Here is a 22,486-nt window from a genome sequence, read left to right as displayed (position 1 = left end):
AAACAACAAGCTTGGAAAACAAAGATTATACTAATAAATGTAATTTGCTTAACAAGGTAAGTAAATATTACGCTATGGAATGTAATTTTGACAGGATAATTGAAAGATAGATTTGGTTTGTTTGAATTGGTATGAGATACATTCTTTATTATTTTACTTTGTTATTTATATTTTTTATTCGATCGTTTGTATCCTTCTCAAGTTCCGATGGTTGCCATAATCATTTTGCATTGCTAACTTGTGAATGCTTCCCACATCCTAACATCATTTGCTTCTCCTCTTGCCACCTATCATATAACCGTTTGAGCATGATCGTTTTTTCATTGGCCGCTCAAGTGCTACACGGTACCACCTGATACATTTTGGCTATACTTGCCGAGAAATTTCCTCCATACATGTCCATAGATTTTTAAATACCCCATGCATATCCCGTACAAATTACACCTAACTCCTAGATTTTTAAATACCCCATGCATATCCCGTACAAATTACACCTAACTCTGTCTAATGGTCGTGGCAGAGTATGGCAATAATGGAGATGAACACATGTAACCAAAACGCAATTCGATGCCACCTAAACCCATCTAATACTCTACCTGAGTTACCTTTAAAACAGCCCATAATTTAAGAAGCATCCGCAATGCAATTTCATAGTTTGCTCAGTTTAAGCGATGCATCCTGTGTCGTTAATTTGTGAGCGTATGTGCACCGAGTATCAAATGGCATCTCTTAGCCAAGTGGCCCAAGTCCATACAAAGTAGGAAGATATGGAATGCCGATTGCTTCCTATCCTCGCTTGTCTCTAGCCACGAACAGGCAGTTTTATGAGTGGGCCCACCGTGATGTCTCTGTTTATCTACGCCGTCCATTCTTTCTTTCGTATTATTTTAAGGTATGTACACAAAAATGAGGCAGATCCAACGCTCCAGTAGACTACACTAGCTTAGGTTGCATTAAATGCATAAATTAAATACAAGAATTATATGTAGTGCGATCCACTTAAGCATTGGATATTCCTCATTTTGGTGTTCATAATTTAAAATGATCTGAGAGAAAAGATGGACGGTGTTGATAAACAAATACTTCACGGTGGGCCCACCCACAGAACTGCCTGTTGGTGGCTAGATACGGGCGGGATAGTACACAATCCCCTTCCCAAGAGATGTAACGTTTTCTCGGAGAGTCGGGAATATGCAATCAGACGTGGCAAGCTTAGACCCGTCTAAGACGTGTGGACATGCTCGATGAATGTGGTGTCTCCGACATCTTTAGCACGAGACGACAAATGCCCTTTTTGGGCCCACCACCACCACCACCCTCGGCACTAGATCCTCTGAACCTCTTAGCCAAGCTCACCTTCTCGCCCCCACGTGTCAATAATACACTTTTCCTCCGACCACCGCTTCCCCACCTTGTGATAACGTTATCTTTCACGCATTGGCTGTGGCTGCCACATGTCAATCTCCCTGCATTTCGAGGATTGCTCCCCGGATACCTTTTGATACTCTGGCATGGTGTGGTAGATGATACTCAGCCACTGAAAGATTGCTTGGAAGTTGAATACGTGGCACACGTGCTTCAAACTAAACTGTCCGAAATATAGGTCCTATCATGACCTGCATATCTGACCGTTGACAGGTGGACATTTAAAGGACGGTTAAAAATGAAAAGTATTTTCAATAAGTGTCCCCCGATCAAAGGTCTGCATCGTGCAATAAATTTATGACTATGAGTTAGAGACATTGGATTCCACATATTAATCAGTTTAATTTCAGTTAGTGTATGCCACGTGTACCATTTTTAGTGCATGCTTATCAAGTGTCGGAAGCTGCCAGAGCATCAAATAACTCTATACTAAAGACTCCAGCCATCCAATAGTCGTACGTGGGAATCGTAACACGCATTCCAGAAAGGACTTTTGAAGATTCAGAATTTGAAATGGTTATGGATTCCCGTCAGCTGGGTTGAATGCTGGGAGATAATGGGCGCACCGACGCTCATTTGCTCTTGTGGTGCGCTGATGTAAATTTAAATTTTCACTATTGCAGAGTGGAGAAATAGGTGGCTTTGATTGAGTGGCTTCAGGACATTTCTTCATCTTTTTTAGGTGCTGATGGGCGGGCATTTTTGTAATTTAGTGGAAGTTTGTGTGAGTGGTAGAGAGTAGAACAGGTAAGTCTTCATTTTGCAATTTGTTCTTTTTCTCATTTGCTGTTGTCGTGCTTTGCTTCTCTCATCATATATGAGTGGTGTATTTGAGCTTCCAAGTAAATACGTCTTGCATTTGCAATCTGCAAAAAGAAGAAAAAAGAAAAACCATTTTCTTTTGTTTTCTTCTTCTTTTGTTCTGCTGCTGTAATCTCTGTTAGAAAAGTGGAAGATTGCAGAATTCATTTCTGGGTTTTGATTGTTGAAGTGGGTTTTTGAGATTTTTGCTTTTTCTAAGAGATTAGTCTTTTCCCTTTTCAGATATTGCTGTTTTTTGGTTGGATTTTTAGAAGGAGAGTTGGTTGAACTTGAAATAGAAAACCCAGATATATAGCTGGTTTTTAAGTGTTGGGGTACTGAAATTTCTCACTAGAGGGATTCTTAGAGAAGTCGTTATCTGGTTTGATTTGATTTTGAGTTGTTTTGGGTTGTTTTCGTGTCTCAGGAATTTTCTTTTTTTAAGGCATTATATTCAGGGCTCTACGGTTATTTTTAGCCTTTCAAAGCAGAACCCGGATTTTACCAAATTCAACTATTTTTCAGTAGTAAAGCCTGTAATAAACATCTTCTTCTTGAGTGAAAGCTGAATTTCATTCATTCTCTGTAATTTCCATTAGCTGGTTTTCCCTCTAGGAACTGGCTGTATTGATTTTATCTAGTATGAAGTAGAAAAAACAGAAAAGATAAGAGAGAAAATCCGAGGAGCGTTCGAGCATCAGGATTTCAAGATGGCCATTGCATTTTTATGGGTTGTTTCGCCTGCCGAGATCTCTGGCAGCCTTGGGTTTTCTGAGTCTGTTCGAGAGGGAGGGAGGTTTTTAAATAGTTTGAGGTCTGTGAGCAGAGGTGTGAGTTCGAGGTATGGTTGGAAGCCGAAGCAAAGGAAACCCAGTCGGAGTTCTTGCTCTTTGAATGCTGATTTGAAGTATGGTTGTTTGGGATTCGAACCGGAAAACAGCAGTAATTTCCCTATTCTTTCAAGTTTGGTTGCGAACCCAGCAGGGGAAATGGCGATCACATCTGAACAGAAGGTTTATGATGTGGTCCTTAAGCAGGCTGCTTTGGTGGAGAAGTTGAGATCGAACGGAGCGCTTGATGTGAAACCGGACATGGTTGTTCCGGGGACCCTCAATATGTTGAATGAAGCTTATGATCGTTGTGGAGAAGTTTGCGCGGAGTATGCAAAGACGTTTTACTTGGGTTAGGCTTCTTATCTGTTCTTTGATATGCAGTTTGTCTAATAAAGACAGGTTCTAGATATGGTTTCCTTAAGATGCATTCTTTGATTAGATCGGAATTGATACTATATGCAATTATATTTGATTTTCTTCTGTTTATTTTTAGGAACACTGCTAATGACTCCGGAAAGGCGACGGGCGATATGGGCAATCTATGGTAAGCGATTGATCTTCCGAGGAGTAACTGTTGAATGATTAGAGTCTATTTGGTTTCGTTTCTTTTTGAACTTTCAATTAGTAGATGGTTAATCTTCCGTGGTAAATGGGAAAGTGAGAACTTAATGGATACCTTTTTTCTTTCAATCAATGGATCGAACACAGACTATTCGCCACATGAAGTGCTCTGGTAACATGATAATACTCCGCGATTACATTATTAATTAAGATAGTATGTTTCTCTTGATATATTTTCTGTTTCAACATCATCAAGAAAACAATGGTTACAATGTTTCTAAAGAACCATGATATTAAGTTTGAGGCCCGGTGTTGTTATCCATGGACTACTAAATCGAATTAGTGATCCACTATTTGGGCCCATAATTAGTAAGAAAAATTCTATTTTATACTTAGTATTTTTAAATAAAAAAGTTAGTTTAATTGCTTCAACATTTAAAACCCTGTAGTATATTCTAGAAGATAGAAAAAAGTACTTTTTTTTGGTCAAGCTGAATTAGGCCTCTTTTTTTTTTTTTTTTCACAAAAGAAGAGAACTTGTTTTATTCAAGTTTTTGGGTGATTTAAAGATAGAGATTGGTCGTCATCGTCCATTGATGGAATTGAGTGGTAGGAAATTTAGTTAAGAGGGATTGACTTGTATAGGGATTGCTTGGAAATGAAGGATTTGAGACTCAAGTGAAACTAAGAATGATACTAACTATTCATCTCTCAGGGAAAAAAAAAAACTCACTATTTGATTACCTATGTATATTGTTACTCCTGAATATAGAAATGCTAACTGTTGTATTGGAGCTATTTTGATATCATCCACACTTCTTTTTTTAATACACGCACCCACACCCCACACACTCACACGCCCACCCACACAACATGAGCACTCGATCCCATGATCTCAATGTAGAAACAGTGTCTATCTACCACTGAGCCATGGAGCCAGACTCAGATATCATACACACTTACATGTGCATATATAGTTTTCTTTTCTTTTCTTCTTTTTTAATTTTTCCAAGTTGAAATCGTATAAAACCAGAACTTTCATCCCTCAATTTTTTGGCATGACCTTTTCTTTGACAGAGGTTGTGGACCCTTTTTTAAGGATCAAAATCAAATCAAGTGCAAGAGCTTTCCATACCTTCATCTTCTTCATTTTTTTTTTTCTTGTAGTATGGTATTTTGCTAACCATAATTGAACCGTGTGTATGGTTGATGATCAGAACCAGTCAAGAGGAAGGTCCCGCAATGAATAGTCCATGGGCAAAGTATCAGTTGCTGTAAACATCCTAGCCATTTGATCTATAGACAGATACTATCAAAGAATGGTCGATGTTTTACAGTCAACTTCATTTTTCGAATATGAGGAGCATCTTTACAACAAAAGAAATCAGCCATTGCCTATCCTAGTGGGGCCTATCTTCTGAAGTGGGTCTTATACTGATCCACATGCCCCAGCTGGTGGATTACGATTTCACTTCAGTAATCAGATTACCTTCTATTCAGAAAGTTTAGGTGATCTGCATCAAACTTTTTTTTGAATGGGTACAAACATTCCTTGATTACTTTTGGTCGCCTATGAGTAATGGTCCAAGGATCAGAAATGGAAAAGGTATAGAACCAAAGGTTGTCAGTGCATGAAATATTTTTAGCCAACCCATTCACAATGGGACTGCTAACCTAGCAACAGTCTTGGATTTGAGGCTTTTCAAGCCCGGATATAATTTATTCTATGCAATTTAGAGGTGTATTGCCCATAGAAACAGGGAAAACTCATAACAGTTTGTAGGTCACAGGTTCATCAGTTGATGGATAACGGTCTATTTCTGTGACGCCGCCTTTGTGTTGGACTAGATGTTCTGTACCCAATACAGGAATGCTTTACTTTCAGGTCCGACAAGTCGGGATTGGAACCAATCATGATTTGGGGCAGAAAAGGCAGTAAAGCAGAATCCCACTTGATCCAGTTCCTGTGTCCCGTAAGCCCGAGTTAGTTTGCCAAAAATTATGAAGAGATTGCGGTTAAAAGGTATGTTGAAACGAGCTGTAAGCATTGGAGATGAAAGATCTTTACAAGCTTAGAAACCCCTCCAGATGTTTCACACTCTCAAATAATTTCAGCTTAGAAAATTTCAACTCCATCACACTGTTACCTGAACTAACAAGATCAAAATAACAAAACACAAAAGGCTGCAAATGACTCAGAAGAGACCTTAAAACGCATCCCGTGAAAGTATGCGAGTGCAGAGCGACAGAATCACAACTACTGCGAGTAACCCACTCCCAACATTCGTCTCAGATGATCAGTACCATCCTTCTGTGATCAGTGCTGTTCTAGAAGCCCAAACAGCATAACCCTTATACGAAACATGCACCAGTATAAGATGAGCACCTTCATCTGAGTTAAATGTCACTGTCCAAATTGTGTTGCACTGTGTCATGGCCTTTCTGTTGGTTTCAACAAGTCATGTTTTCCTCAGCCATCCCTCACTTTCGATTAAATCGGAATCTAACTGCTCAATATCATTAAATCTAACTGCTACTTTTTTGGATGAAAGACAAACATTTAGAGAGATTTTCTAGTAAACCCAATATTTTCTTATAGTAGTATCTGATGTGATCATTTTCAGATTAAGAAGTTAGGAGACATGCAATTGTATGTGTCCTAATCAGTATTTAACACCCCATGATTACAAGTCATTGGCAGAATGTTAAACAAATAACCATGCCTCTTTGGATTGGTGAGATTATGATTTCTACCATGGAAAAGAAAACGTTTTCTTCTGATTGTGAGCATAAAGCAACCTGTGGAAAACTATTTTCTTTTCCATGGTTTTCACCAGAAACGGGCATTTTACTTTTCTTCCAAAAACCCTTGATAATCCACATTTCCACATTTTGTGAGAGAGATTTCACTTTTTGACCATGGACCATCCTACATTCCCTGGAATTCATGGAAACTAAAACAAACAATCTTTTTTAGGATTCTCGCATACAACTTTCCTTTATCTATGGGTTTCTTCAAATGTGATGTTTTCCTTCCTAATCTACTTTTTGAATTTCACCAATCCAAGTAGGACAAAGGAAACTATTGATAGAAAAGAAACCAGTAACATGCAATTAGGGAGCTCTCAAAGTGTACACCTCCTAAAAGTAATCATATAACTACATCTTGCATAAGAGAGAAGTTGGGCTACAGAAAATATCTAGCCTGTGAGGGATTACTTACTTCACACAAACCAAAATATAACACTTAAAACACTTTAACTGAAAACAGTGGATATTCTGATTGTATTTCATATTCTTAAGACAACTCTTCATTAGTTTATTAGTTTCGTGTCCTTCAAGTGCAAAGAAAAGCTTAGTGATTTTTTCAGAGCAAACATTACAATTAAATGATATCAATGAATTTATGCAAGCGCATGCTTAAGAGAATATCATCTTGCATGTTTGGTATTGTGGTTTCAGCATTACAGTTGTGTGGTCCTCACAAGTTCCTTTGCATGCTTCAGTGTGGTGCAGGAGAACAGACGAGCTTGTAGATGGGCCCAATGCTTCTCATATAACACCAACAGCTCTAGAAAGGTGGGAATCGAGGTTGGCAGATCTCTTTGGAGGTCGTCCATATGATATGTTTGATGCAGCTCTATCGGATACAGTTTCAAAATTCCCTGTCGACATACAGGTTGGCTGAATTCATTTCTTCTGGTTAGTTATAACTTCCATACGTCAATAGTATTCACAACTGCAACTTCTCCAGAAGATGCATCTGTTCCCAATTTTGTACCCTTTCTCTTAGTTATGGTACTTTGCTTCGAATAGTTACAACTCTTCATTAATTATTGATAATCTTGGACTAGTGTTCACCATATCATGTTGGAATAATTGGATTTTTCTCCATTCACGTTATTTCTTTTGAAAAAGTCTGCTACGCTCACATGCACCTCTATAATCAGTGACATGTTGAACCTGATATGTTTTTTGTGACATCTGAGTAGTGCATGAGGTGGGGCCCACTATGTTGATAACCCGGCATGAAATTCTGGGAGTTCCACTCATTAGAAAGTTGTGTATATGTTGAATGTAGACTATTGGCAATCTTTTAAGCCATCCTTTGCTTTGTACATCCGTAGCCTGCCTGATCAGTTGATTAGCCTGATTTGTGAGCCAGGGTACCTACATGGTGGGGTTGCCTGGTGCACAGGTTAGATGTCACATACTTGTCAGGTAACCACATATGGCTGTGTAGAGTTGCTTATGGACTTATTCTCAAACGGGTTCAATGACAAGAATGATTTTTGGATGCTGCTATTTAACACCAATTCATGAAATTAAATAGGTTTCTTGTTAGAAGTTCTGCTTGATCGATTACACGGACCAATTTACGGAGAGAGGAGCATGTCAATCATCTTTGAGTTGAATTGGGGTAGCATTTAGCTTATTTGGGACCAGGGGAAGTGGCACATGCAAGTGCAGAGAGGATAGGAGAGACAGAATTAGGAGAAATTGGAAAAAGGGGAGATAGATAAATGGATGGAGAGAGAGAGAGCATCTCCACTTTTTCCTGTTTTGTGGCCCATTGAAGCTTTAGATCTGCCTCATTTATGGACTGACATCCTAACATGAGCTGGCACAATGGATGTATGATATGGATTTCACATAGTCATCACAGTAGGCCCTGTAGAGCCTTTGTTTCATGGTCTCCCTACTACTAAACTCCGTGCGAGCTACACACAAAAAAAGATTAGAAGTTTTGAGTGGGCTACTCACATCAAAGAATGGAAAAGATGCGTGTAAAATCTAATCCGTTGCAAGCTTTTTGCAGCTGAAATCTGAAGCATATGCCAATCAATGGCCACATTTTCCAGTTACCAAAGTATCCCTTCATTTAAGATGTCTTCTCATGTCCTTTGAATATTGAAAGCTTTCCTCCCTACGAAACGAATTCTGGTGGCAAAAATGTCCAAAATCTGCTTGCATTATTATATATATTGTAGATAACTACAAGTGTTTCTCTTGCATTTGGTTGTTCAGAAACATTCACAGGCAATTCTTTCATATGTTCCATTCACTGTATGCCTCTCATTTGTTACACAGGATCAATGATTTCATGCATATTATCTTTATCCTTCCGTTTTTTTACTTCTAGTCGATCTGTCATGACACTAGATTCACACTTCTCATCCAAAACCTGATTATTATTTTTTTTGGTCTTCCAGCCATTCAAAGACATGATTGAAGGAATGAGGATGGACCTTGTCAAATCAAGATACAAAAACTTTGACGAGCTCTACCTCTACTGTTATTATGTTGCCGGGACTGTTGGCTTGATGAGTGTTCCTGTGATGGGTATAGACCCGGATTCGCGGGCAACAACAGAAAGTGTGTACAATGCTGCGTTGGCATTAGGAATTGCAAATCAGCTTACCAACATACTCAGGGATGTTGGAGAAGAGTAAGTGAAATGCTATAGAACTTGTTCTTATTATCTTCGCATCTTTTCCTGCTAAAGCTCATCGTTAACTCCAAATCTCCAAGCCATTGATTTAGGTTGTGTTCGGATGATCAAGTGAACCGAATCTCAATTAATTCATTTGGGGGATTGGACCATTTTAATTCATATGTAACCATACCCCTAATTGCAATGGGTGCATTTCGAGTTCGATTTGAAACTATAGAAACTGCAATTTGGGGGTTGGACCCTTTCTATGAATGAAGTGGGGCCCACATGTTGGTCATTCCATGCAACGTCAAAATCTATACAATTTTCTACCAACAACAAAGCCAGTGCAATAATTCTCTCTTCTTATGGGTGTTTCTTATTCAGCGCGAGAAGAGGACGGATTTACTTGCCACAGGACGAGCTCGCTCAAGCAGGGCTTTCCGATGAAGACATATTTGCAGGGAGGGTGACAGACAAATGGAGGACCTTCATGAAGAACCAAATAAAAAGGGCGAGGATGTTCTTTCAGGAAGCGGAGAAAGGAGTAACGGAACTCAATCAAGCTAGTAGATGGCCGGTACGTAAAAGATTCTTATGAAAATTTCATTATCAAACTATCCCTAACCTTTTTCAAATTCAAACCAAAGATTGGTAATATCCATAGATTAAAAACTCGAAAAAATTGACTCGACTCAATGTTCATTTGGGTCGAGTCAACTCGAAGACTCGACCTGAATTGACTCGAGTCGTCTGGATGGTTAACTATAAATTAAAAAGAGAAGGTATTGCAGGAAATATTTAAATAAGTGTAAAAAAAAAATTAAGAAAACAAGATACCTGTTACTGCATGGCTTAGTGGCTGAGTGTTCTAACTCTTTGAATGAGGTTGTAGGTTCAATCCCATGTACCTTTTCCTTTTTTGCGTTTAAGAAATACTCCAGTGTTCCCAAAGCACTAGAAGTCACAGTTTTCCTAGTTACATCGAGACACTTGGACAGTACAATCGATTGACCATTTAGTTCAGAACATATTTTATGGGTTACCATGCGAAAAATCACCCTAATCGGATGATCAATCCATCCTTAATTCCACCTTATTTATAGTGGCCATTTTTTTTTTCCATGCAATGGATGGGATGGTTACAATTGCCTAAAAAAAGTGATTCTTTAGAATAATAAGCTATCCATGATAGTCCCTAACAACTCATTGACTGTAATCAACTTGTTTATTGCAATCAACCTATGTAATAGTCTATGAGTTTTATGCTCTCATTGTTGGTCCCTGGCCTGGCTATAGGAGGGTTGCATCAGGTCGGCAGCCAACGTCAAACCTATGCTAAAACTTCCAACATGAATCTAAACAATACGATATTCCAAAACTCATACTAGGGCATTCCTTGTAAGCGGTGAGCTGCATCAAAACCTGGGTGCAGTGAGAAATGGGCAATTGTTGGTTATTGATCAATCCGTAAGGACTGCTGGGTGATACGTAGAGAGAGTTTGACTGCGTAACATAGGTTAATGGTTATGGATGCTTACATTAAGAGATAGAAGAAAGAGAATGAAATTAATAGATACCTAAAAACTAGGTGGGGGAATTTAAAATGAGAGAAGACCAATGTAGACTTGGAAGTGTAGGGGAGATATTGGGTTATTTCGGTTGACAAAGTTGTTCAACAAGATTATAAGATCAAAGAAAATGGCAGACAAATGGAGGAAAAATACCGCGGTATCTATCTTATAAGAATAAAAGAGACATACAAAGCTGCACTAATAATTGTGGGACTAAACTTATGAGTCATACTATGAAACTTCGGGAAAGAATGATTGAACAAAGGCTAAGGCGTGAGATGAATGTATCAGAAAATTAGTTTGGTTTCATGCCAGGAAAATCTACCATTAAAGTTATTTTCCTACGTAGACAATTGATGGATAAATATAGGGAGAGGAAGGATCTCTACATGGTCTTTATTGACTTAAAGAAAGCTTACAATAGGGTCCCTAGAGACTTAATCTAGGGGTTATTGGGAGAGATGAGTTTCGAGAGGATCTATTGACTTGATTTAGGATGTGTGAGGGGGTAGTAACAAATGTGAGGAACACTAGTGGAGAGACAAGTGAGTTCTCAATTACTGTAGGCTTGCACCAAAGATCGGTATTGAGCCCGTACCTTTTCACATTGGTTATGGATGAATTAACGAAGCATTCATAGGAAGAGATCCCATGGTGTATGTTGTTTGCAGATAACATAGTTTTGATTGACGAGATGTGGGAGGGCGTAAACACAAAGCTAGATTTGTGGAAAGATGCTTTTGAATTTAAAGGATTTAAAATTAGTCTGACTAAAATAGAGTATACAAAGTGCAATTTTAGTAACAATAGGAGTGGGAACAAGGAATCAGTAAAGTTTGTTGACCAAATAGTTTCCCAAAATGACCAATTTCAATATCTTGGGTTGATAATTCATTAGAGTGGACAGATTGACGAGGATGTTGAAGATAGAATTCAAGAGGGGTGGAAGAAATGGAGATTTGCCTCTAGAGTTCTATGCGATCATTGTATACCTCCCAAACTAGAAAGGAAATTTTATAGGATGGCTCTAAGACTAGCCATGCTTTATGGGACAAAATGTTGGGCAATTTAGGAGCAACATGCCCATAGGATGAGTTTAGCTTAAATGGGGATATTGAGATGGATGAGTGGCAAGACAGGTAAGGATAGAATTAGAAATGAATCATTCAAGGGAATTTAGGAGTGGCACCCATAGGGAAGGTAGACTTGGTTTGGTCATGTGCAACTTAGACCAAGAACTAATTGGTTACGAGTGAGTTCATATGAGTTGAAGGCTCTAAAAGGACAAGGGGAAGATCCAAAGGGATGTGGACGGAGGTAGTAAGAAAATACTTGATGACCTATGGTATAACTGAAGTTTTGGCCCCTGATAGAGTGGATTGGCGGAAAAGGATTCATGTAGCCAACCCCAATTAGTTGGTATAAGGCTTATATGATGATGATGATGATGATGGTCCCTAACAAATAGATGAATCAAATTGTTCACTGGAGCTATTTTTGCATAAATGATCTATACCATCCCATTTCAAAGCCATTGATCAAATGGTGAAGTTTGTCATATGTGTGTGATGTTTTCATGGTAGCCCATGAAATGTGTTAGACATAATGAACAGTCATGATTGATGGATTGGACTGAATGTCTGAATGCAACTAGGAGCACTACAACTTATAGTGCTCTGAGAGCACTGGAGCATTTCTCATTAATTAACAACAAAACTAATAAGGTGAGTCGCTTGGCCCGAGATGGAGCTTGTCACTTCGAGTTGACCGAGTTTGCAAGTCGAATCATTGAGTCTTACTGTGACTCGGCCGATTTATTCTAAGCTTCGAGATTGCAAGTGACTTGATACAGATTTGCAAGTGACTCTGCTTGAAATCTCACCTAGTCAAGTTGACTTGGCTGCTTGTGAGTTGAGTCATCAAGTTTTCAAAATATGGTAGTGCTAGAATCCTTCTCCCATCTTCAAAAGAATAAATCCTTACCTTTGATTTCTCCCAAGGACAGAGATTTCATGAAATGACCAAATACCATTTCAATGATCGTATGCAGGTATGGGCCTCTTTGCTATTGTACAGTCGGATACTAGACGAAATTGAAGCAAATGACTACAACAATTTCACTAAGAGGGCGTACGTTAGCAAAGCAAAGAAGATAATGGCATTGCCGGCTGCCTATGCGAGATCCCTTGTGAGCCCTTCAAGAACACTTTCGACCCTCGTAAAAGCATGATGGTGTAGACAAGAACCATCTTATATGAAAATTCCAAGAACTCCTACTGAAAAGAAAGAGAAAGAACAAGAAAGGATTATATCTGTATATTAGAATTAGCGTCCCAAAATGAACATCTATAGTCATTCATGGTAGTATTGTTCCTTTGTATAGTCTTGTCTTTTACTTTTATTGAGACAAGTATGGGAAAATGATGTTTTTGTCACAATGACCTTTGTAAAAAATGGTGTTTTCTCATTCGCTATTATGAAAACAGCTATGGAAAGATACGGATTCCCATTGAGAAAAGGCCCTCTTTTGTAAGTATGGATGTGTTTGGATGTCCATTGCAATTAGGAATGGGTCGGGTGCCGTTTCTCCGTGAACTACATCAGGTATGTTTTGAGCAGGGCCTCAAACGTAGCCAATGTTGATTTGCACAAAAAAACATAGGAAAACGGCATCCCGCCTATTAGAGAAAGTAGTGGAAACATGGTATCCAAATGACAGGTTCCAAATCCATGTTGCACTTATGCTTGTTTGGGTGCATCCAAACATTGCCTGGGAAAGCTTCTGTTCTTCGGGAAATGATGACAAGGAAAATGCACTCACTCTAGGTGCATGGAGAGTTGGTGTGCTTTGTTTTCCGCCATTTTAGGGAGCGCTTCGATAGTATGTCACTTTACATATGCCGCTTATGCCTCAAATTATCTTGGTTTTTACTCATCAGTGGTATATTTGGTAAACAATATACTTGTCAACCAAAAAGTAGTATTTATCCCTCAAGTTTCTTCCGTCCACCCTTAATATCCACCGTCGATCATGTGAGCTCAATTGTGAAACGTGGACCATTCATTATATTGGACCCACTTTGGCCTGTCTTCAATGTGAATTGTCCAACATGTGGGGCTTACCTTCAATGTGGGTTGTTTGCCTCACAAGACTCACATTTGATGTGGGCTATCCATTACGTCGTGCTTACCTTGGATGTGGACCATACGTCATGCAGGCCCACCTTTAATGTGGACTGTCCATCATATAGCACCTAACTTCGAAGTGGGTCATCCATCAAGTGGGGCCTGCCTTGGATGTGGGTCATTCATAATTATGGGCTGACCTTCAAGATCAACTGTCCTCATGTGAGCTCACCTTTAATATCCATCGTACATCATGTGGAGCCCACCTTTGATGTGGATTGTCCATCATGCGGGGCCCACCTTGGATGTAGGTAATTCATTATCAACACCTTTGATGTGGACTGCACATTATGTGTGGCCCCCTTGTTGTGGGTCATCCATCATATGGGGCCACCATCAAAATAAATTGTCCATCATGTGGGGCCCACCTTCAATGTCCACCACCCATCATGTGGAGCCCATCTTTGATATGGATCATCCATCACGTTGGCCCCAACTTCAATATGGGTCGTTGCTCATTCGAGGCCTGCCTTGGATGTGGGCCATTAATCATTAGGGGTCGACCTATGATGTAAGGTTGTCCATTATGTGGGGCCCACCTTTAATATTATTATCCATCATGTGGGGCCACCTTCAATATCCACCACCCCTCATGTGCCCAACCTTAATATGGATCATCCATTGTGTGGGCCTGCCTTCAATGTGGGTTGTCCATCATTTGGGGCCTGCTTTGGATGTGGATCATTCATCATTAGGGGCCTATCTTTGATATTGACAATCCATTACGTGGGCTCACCTTAATGTGGGACCCACCTTTGATTTGGACCCTCCATCATGTGGGCCCTGCCTTTGATGAGGACCGCCCATCACGCAGGGTCTCCTTTAATATGGACAAGAGAGGCGGGAGGGAGAGACGGTAGAAAAGTTAGAAGTTGAAAAGCAAGAAAAAAAAAAATAGAAGTCTTTACCAAAAAGAATCCTGGGAGTATGATATTCCCATAACATGGTTTGATTTTTCATATATATATATTTATCAAAACATTCATCTAAACGGATGTAAGATTTAAAGTCAAAATTACTTTCGGAGAATTTCAAAGAACCAGAAATGTATCTTTTCTCTCCTCAAAAGAAAAATATGCCTTGAAAAACCAGAAGCTATGTTGTGTTTTCAAAAATTCAATCTAACCACCATTTGAATAATCTAATTTTAGGCGTAAATCTAAAAAATGAGGCCCATCCTTTATTTAGGTGGACCATACGATTGGAAACATTGTACACGGCGATGCCCACGCTTTAAACTATTTCCTTCTATATAACTCACCTAAATCGTGGATTGTCTAGATTCTTGGCCCTAAGCCTAAATATTTTTGTGGAATCTAATGGTTGGAGAGGATTTCTTATAATCTTCATGGTGGGCCTTATAAAAAATCAATGTTGGACACCTCTCTTAACTGTTTCTTTTAGTGTGGTCGATCTGAATCATAGGTTATCCTGATTTATTTATTTTTTTCCTTAGACCTAACATGGGATTACACAACTAAGGGTCGAAGTGAATTTCACATAAATATTACAGTGGGCTTGGGTGTACCTTGAAATTGTGTCGATTGTCTAACATGACACCATGCTATGCGAAAGCTTACGAAGCTTAGAATTATGGATAAGTCCTAGAGGGAGGTAAATATAATCACTTAAAAATTCTATCTAATTAAACAATTTACCAATTTAAACAAATAAAGCACAAAGGTCCAAAATCATAGACTACAAATTATTCAACTAATTGAGCTACTAGTATATGACAAGAGATATGAAATACCAACTATGTGTGCTACAATTTAAATGCCTAATATACAATCTATTCATGCATCCATATGAATTAACAAATCACTTGCATTCACCTAATCAATCGCAAACATAAGGATGTATAGTAATTCGGCTAATTGCCTACTCCACTCCTGACGAATGCACTCTCTTCAAGTGTACCGGATTTCACTATCTTAGAGATTTTCAATAGGTTTACCTCTAACATTTACAATGGTTTTACAGGTTTACTACAAACCTATACATACACACCATTGTCGGTGACGGTCCTATACAAATTCCTACACGTACTCACTCATGCTGGTGGAACACATTTTCAACTGTGTCAGTGGTTTCCGCGAAGACTTCCTAGGTTTTCTATTAGCTCACCTAGAATCGATGCGATTCTAATTCAAGGACCTACTTACTTTTCCATCGGAGGCTCTCATTGAGATTAATACGTACACATCCGTGTCTGGTGAATTCGTTTCTACACAAGGACCTACGTATACTCTCGTCGAAGGTGATCATATACAAAGACCTATTTGAGTTTAGATCTCAAACTCAATGGACTCTAAAATAACAACTTTACTTATTTAATTGAGCCATGTTGATGCACCTTTCTTGAGATGTATCTTCTCTTCTTGAATCCAGTTCTCTTGTGCTCCTCCGATCTTTGATGCGGATACTTCAGCTTCTATGATCAATTACCTTGCATATGATATACTTATGAGGCTACTAAGACAATGGGAGGATGATTGAATCTCCTACAACTATTGGGATAGTTGTTTTCCAATTAGTGATTCACCTAAATGGGTATTCTATATGATATAGACAAGGTTATATATATGGGTTTGTGTCTAATCTCTAGAAAACGGGAGAAAACATGACACCTTCATAATGCTTGGATTGCTCATTGAAGTGATTAGTCATGAGAAGTGTATCATGAATCTCTTTGGTTTAGAGTCTAGAAAAGGAATAATGAGTAGGGAATCACATAGGCTCTAATTACACAAAAAACCATCAATATGCTCAAGGTCTGAATGCCTATTATATGGAAAAAGGTTTACAACGACTATAAAACGGGCAAATAATGGCTTTGTCGATAGGATCAAGTGAGCCTTCAATAGAATCAAAGAACTTGATTTAAGTAGATTTGTTGTTGGACTGTTTTTACTGATCTTCGATACCATCAAGTAGGGTTTTCGATCAAATCGAGTCCTACCGACGGCATATCGATAGGATCGAGATCTACTCGAAATGCTAAGAGTTTTGTTGTTTTAGGTTATTGATTTACAACAACTCTGAGCCTCTAAAGGTTATCTTAGCATGATCAAATTAAGGTCCTAATGCTATGGGATGATCAAACAAATGTTTACCTATTGGAGAATGGATCATCTTAGAGGCTAAAATTGTTTTAAACCTAAAGGAGTTTAAGGTTAAGGTCACTGAGGTACCTCAAGTTACCTGTTTCTATACTCCCTTATGCTTCATGACTTCACGTGTATTCAGTTTTCAACTTTCAAGGGCTTAACCGACTCACTGATAAACTGACACGCATGATTGACAAACAAGTATACATACACGCCTCTCACAATTTTATTATTGTTATTTTTTAATATACGAAAAGCTAGATCTCTTCAATCAATTGCAGGAAGGACGTCATCGAAAGCGGATTGCATGGTGTATCACACCATGTTTGTTGACGTCACCAAGTTTTATGGGCCCCCCCATGATGTATGTGTTATATCCACACCGTTCACCCATTTGACAAGATATTTTAGGGCATGATCCAAAAAATGAGACAGATCCAAAGCTCAAGTGGACCACACCACATAAAGCAATGAGGACAATGATGCCCACAATTAAAACCTTTCTCAAGCTCACCATGATGTTAATTTGCCATCTAACCTATTCGTAAGGTCACACAGACCTAAATGAAGGGAAAGAAATATAAGCTCAATCCAAAACATATGTGGCCCCCAATAAGTTTTCAATGGTAGGTGTTTAATCCCCACTACTTTATGTAGTGTGGTCCACTTGAGATTTGGTTCTAGTTTATTTTTGGGTTCATGCCCAAAAATGATCTTGCCAAATCGATCAACAGTTTGGATATAACACATACATCATGGTAGGCCCCATAGAACTTTGTAACATCAACACACCACCTAGGTCACTGGTGTGTGACATACCATGCAATCTGCTTCCGACGCCACCGCATATTATTGTGAATGCGGGAATCGCACTCATAGGAGTCTTTTCAAGCTTTTGCTTATGCGATTATGCGGTTTGACTTGGAATATGAAATATTTGATTTGTAGTCGTCACTAGCTAGTTAACTCAGATTTATGCAGTTAACTAGACCCTTTGGAATCCTTAAAAATTAGAGGATTTGAAGATTCCTTATTTTATAATGACTCTTAATCTACGTCTTGGAATTCTGAGTAAGGGACCACAGTAACAAAGGAGGGGGTTAGACACCTTCTTTACCTGCATGAATGTACGATCTTTACTTTATGGAACTTAGTGAATTATAAGGAATTTGATTAGCCTAGAGTTAAATAGTGTAATGAATGGAGTGCAATGTCCAACTTAAAAATGTAAGTGAGAGATCAAAACACAAGCGATATGTAAAAAATAAGATAGACGGTAAAGAAATGAAAAAGAACTCTGATCGGTCTGAGTTTTTTATGTGGCGAGATCCAAAAAACCATCATGCCAAAGAGCATACACTCAAACTGACTTAAATAGTAGAAACGTTTAGAAGGGAGATGCTGATGCTTAGAATGCAAGAATGATGAGGATGAAGGAATGCAATGTCCAACTCAAGAGTGGGAGCAAGGGATAGAAACGCAAGTGATTTGAAAAAACCCGTTTACCTGGGAGAGACGTTAAATTAAGAAAAAAATAAAAGGCCCTAGTCAATCCAATTTTTATGTGGTATGGTTTGGAAATGTAGCAAGCCCTAGAGCATACACTCAAATAAACTAGAGAAGCAGGGAGTTAAGGAGAGAGAATTATTGCAAATGTTGGTTCATGGATGAATGCAGCTAATCTGTGGCTTTGGTATCTGTGAGAGAGGGTGATGGATGGATAGGTTGTCACAAGGATCAACTCGAGAGAGGTGGATCGACCTTCTGGTAATTCGAGCAAATAAGGTTTGGGCATGGCTCCGCTTGCATACGGCTGGAAAGATTCCTCCCATTTGCACTCTCTCTCTCCTTGGTAGATGGATGTGATGAGCTAAGGCTCTCTCTTTTCACTCCCTCTCCCTCAAGGAAGTGTGGTGTGTGGAAATTAAAAGAGGAGGGGGTATTTATAATTGTGGTGGGAGGCTGTTTAGTAATTTATGAGAAGTTTGGGAGCTGAAGAAGATGGAAGGTTGTAATTGGTTGAGGATATGAGTGTGCCACATGGCGTCCTATCACTGTTAAGAGATATGGAATGGGGTGTAAAATTTTGAAAGCCCAAGGGTAAACTAATCATTCGGACTTGAGCAACACAACCAAGGTGAGGGTAGAATTCTCTCTCCTCCACCTTAGCAAACCTTCATGATAATCCACTCATCATTAGCTACTTGAAGTATGCATTGCACCCCGTTTTTACTAGGAGTTCTGGTGGGACCTTAGTACTTCTTGGGCTTCCTGGCTTAGTTGTTAAGGGTTTGTAGCTAAATGGACCTGGGTTTGAGCTTGAATCTGGGCTTTGAATTCGGTCCAGAGATTTCAAATATTTTGGAAAGATTTGGCCATGTATGGATTAGTTGTGCTATCTGAGTGGGTTGTCTAACTAAATCTCTTGAAGTAGTTGCAGAACGGATGCCATTATTAATTTTCGGTGAGGCCCACCATGATGTGTATATGAAATCTACTCCAATCATTAGTTGCGTAATCCGACATTAGGTCCATGGCGCAAAAAAAAAAAAAAAAAAAAAAAAAAACCGATGATTTAGATGAGCCACACAAAAGGAAACATTTACAAGAGATGTCCAACATTGATCTTTCACGGGGACACTCCAACCATTAGATTCTAAAAAAAAAAAAACATTTAGGCCTTTCGGTGATGCAGATGGGGCAATGCCCTCCAAATTTCCGATATTGGATGATCCTGACCCTTGCATTAATGGATTAGAAATAGAGGGTGTAGAAAAAAACAAAGAGTAATGGTGTTAAAGAAAGGCTAAGATTATATGGCTGGGATCTCTCAATCTGAAAGATTTTTTCGGCACCCGCATTTGGAGCAGGCCTCATCTTATTGATGGTTTGGATCACCAAATCATCGGCTCCAGTAGTTCTGATTGGCCCACCACCATGATGACAATGCCACCAAGTGCTCTAGCAAAATTATACATGCACACTCCATGATCTGGAAATCCAAACCATCTATCTGATGGACCACACAGTGGATGGTGGATGCCCCAAAAATTTTCCAGATTCAAAGATCCGAACACTTAGATATGGTGGCCAACAACATTTCTTAATAGGGATTTGGTCATGGGACCTTAGCATTCTCCCCAATTGAGGGACTCGGACATGGCAGTCACCCTACCGAGATCTCGCACTGGTCGGTGCTGTGGGCCCCACTATAATGTATGTGGTTTATCCACTCCATCCATCCATTTTATCATCTCATTTATGGCAGGAGCCAAAAAAATTAAGAAGATATAAATCTCAGGTGGACCACACTACAGGAAACAGTGATGATTGAATGGCCACCATTAAAAGCTTCCTAGCGCCCACTGTAATGTTTATTTGCCATCCAAGCTGTTAATTAGTTCACACATATCTGGAAATGGAAAACACGAAGACAGCTTAATCCAAAGCTTTTGTGCCCCTAGGAAGTTTTTAATGGTGGCAGTTCAATCACCACTGTTTCCTGTGGTGTGGTCCACCTGAGATTTGGATCTGTCTTATATTTGGGCTCTTGACTTCAAATGAGCTGAGAAAATGGATGGACTGCATTGATAAAACACATACATCATGGTGGGGCCCACAGCTTTTCCAGCACCGATAAGTACCCACCACCGTAGTGGAGGGATCATTACCGAAACCGAATCCCCAATCGAGTAGGAAGCTGGTGTACCACACACCAGCTATATAGCTGCTGTAGGTACCTGGAGCTCCGAGTTGTACGAACGGTTCAAAGGAGATCAAAGTTACATGGGCCACACAGTTATGTATTTATTATATCTACACCGTTCATATATTTGTAGAGATCATTTTAGAGCATTATCCAAAAAATGAATCATATCCAAAGATCAGATAGACCACACCACAAATAGCAGCGGAGATAATGATTTTCACCATTAAAAAATTCATAGGGCCCACCATAACGTTTATTTTTCATCCAATCTATTCATAAGGTCACAAAGACCTGGATGAAGAGGAAAAACAAATTTCATATTGATCCAAAACTTTTGTGACCCCAAAAAGGGTTTCAATGGTAGATGTTTAATCTCCCACTGCTTTTTGTAGTGTGGTCCACGTGATAGCTAGATCTATCTTATTTTTCGTCTCAAGCCTTAAGACGAGCTCGCCAAATAGATGGACGGTTTGGATATAACACATACATTATGATCAGACCCACAGAACTTGTTGACATCAATATGCTAGCTATATAGCTGGTGTGAGGTACACCATCGAATCCGCTTCTAATCGAGTGAGAGCAGATTCAGTGCGGCCCACCCTCACCTAACACGGTGCCGAACGAAAGCTGATTGGCTGGTGTACCTCACACCAGCTATATAGATGTTCTATTGACGTCAGCAAGTTTTGTAGGTCTGATCAAGAGGTATGTGTTATATCCAAACTGTCCATCCATTTGGTGAACTTGTCTTAAGGCTTGATATGAAAAATAAGATAGATCTAACTGTCAAGCGGACCACACTGCAAAACAAAAGTGGGGGATTGAACATTTACCATTGAAACCCTTTTTGGGGTCACAAAAGTTTAATATGAAAATTTCTTTTCCTCTTCATTCAAGTCTTTGTGACCTTATGAACATATTGGATGGAAAATAAACGTTATGGTGGGCTCTACAAATTGTTTAACGGTGAAAATCATTATCCACACTGCTATTTATGGTGTGGTCCAGATGATCTTTGGACATGATTCGTTTTTTGGATAATGCTCTAAAATGATCTCTAAAAATAGATGAACGGTGTAGATATAATAAATACATCACTTTGGGCTCATGTAACTTTGATCTCCTTTGAATCGTTACAACTCGGAGCTCGAGGAGCGTCAGTGCTCGTCTTCGCACGAAACTTACCTACAACAACTATATAGTTGGTGTGTGGTACACTAGCCAATCTGCTTCCGTGCCAGACGCGGACTGTGTATTGACAGTGTCAGTAGGGAGGTGCCTGTTGACAGTGCTCTGTGGGCCCGACATGATATATGTGTTTTATCCAAGTTGTCCATTATTTTTCCATATCATTATAGAGCATGAGCCCAAAAATGAGGAAGATCCAAATCTCAAGTGGACCACACCACAAGAAACAGTGGTGATTGAATTCCCACCATTAAAAACTTCTTAAGGCTTATTGTAATGTTTATTAGTCATCATATTAGGTCACGCACATCCGGATGAAGAGAAGACACAAATATCAGCTTAATCCAAACCTTTTGTGGCATATAAGAAGTTTTTAATGGTAAGTATTCAATCACCACTCTTTCCTATGCTGTGGTCCATATGAGACTTGGATTTGCCTCATATTTTAGGCTCACATTATAAAATAGTCTGGAAAATGGATGTATGGCGTGGATAGGACATATACATCATGGTGGGACCCATAGAACGCTGTCAGTAGCCACTTGGCAATCTGCGTCCAATGGTGTCGCCCTAACCATGGCCCCACTTTGATGCATGTATTATATGCACGCTATCCATCCCTTCTGCCAATATAATTGTATTGTCACTGATTTTATTAATTT

At 39.3% G+C, this 22,486-nt stretch overlaps 1 protein-coding gene across 1 annotated transcript; it reads left to right on the top strand.

Annotated features, from left to right (window-relative positions):
- The first annotated feature begins 1,914 nt into the window (after window positions 1-1,914).
- Window positions 1,915-13,066, top strand: LOC131236946 (phytoene synthase 2, chloroplastic). The gene is made up of 6 exons (XM_058234496.1): window positions 1,915-3,408; window positions 3,553-3,603; window positions 7,127-7,299; window positions 8,834-9,069; window positions 9,442-9,634; window positions 12,679-13,066. Exons 1-6 carry the CDS (start codon window positions 2,937-2,939, stop codon window positions 12,856-12,858), a joined length of 1,305 nt encoding a protein of 434 aa, XP_058090479.1. The 5' UTR covers window positions 1,915-2,936; the 3' UTR covers window positions 12,859-13,066.
- Window positions 13,067-22,486: the final 9,420 nt, after the last annotated feature.

Source organism: Magnolia sinica, chromosome 2, assembly GCF_029962835.1.
Source record: "Magnolia sinica isolate HGM2019 chromosome 2, MsV1, whole genome shotgun sequence".
Classification (NCBI taxonomy): Eukaryota; Viridiplantae; Streptophyta; class Magnoliopsida; order Magnoliales; family Magnoliaceae; genus Magnolia; species Magnolia sinica.
This window is presented reverse-complemented; position numbering and strand designations above follow the sequence as displayed.

What these genes read in the sequence shown, in the direction of transcription:
- LOC131236946 (XM_058234496.1), top strand. Translation starts at nt 2,937, where the DNA reads ATGGCCATTGCATTTTTATGGGTTGTTTCGCCTGCCGAGATCTCTGGC. An exon ending in GGCGATATGGGCAATCTATG is followed by an intron (nt 3,604 to 7,126) that starts GTAAGCGATTGA and finishes TGCATGCTTCAG; the next exon opens with TGTGGTGCAGGAGAACAGAC. An exon ending in AATTCCCTGTCGACATACAG is followed by an intron (nt 7,300 to 8,833) that starts GTTGGCTGAATT and finishes TTGGTCTTCCAG; the next exon opens with CCATTCAAAGACATGATTGA.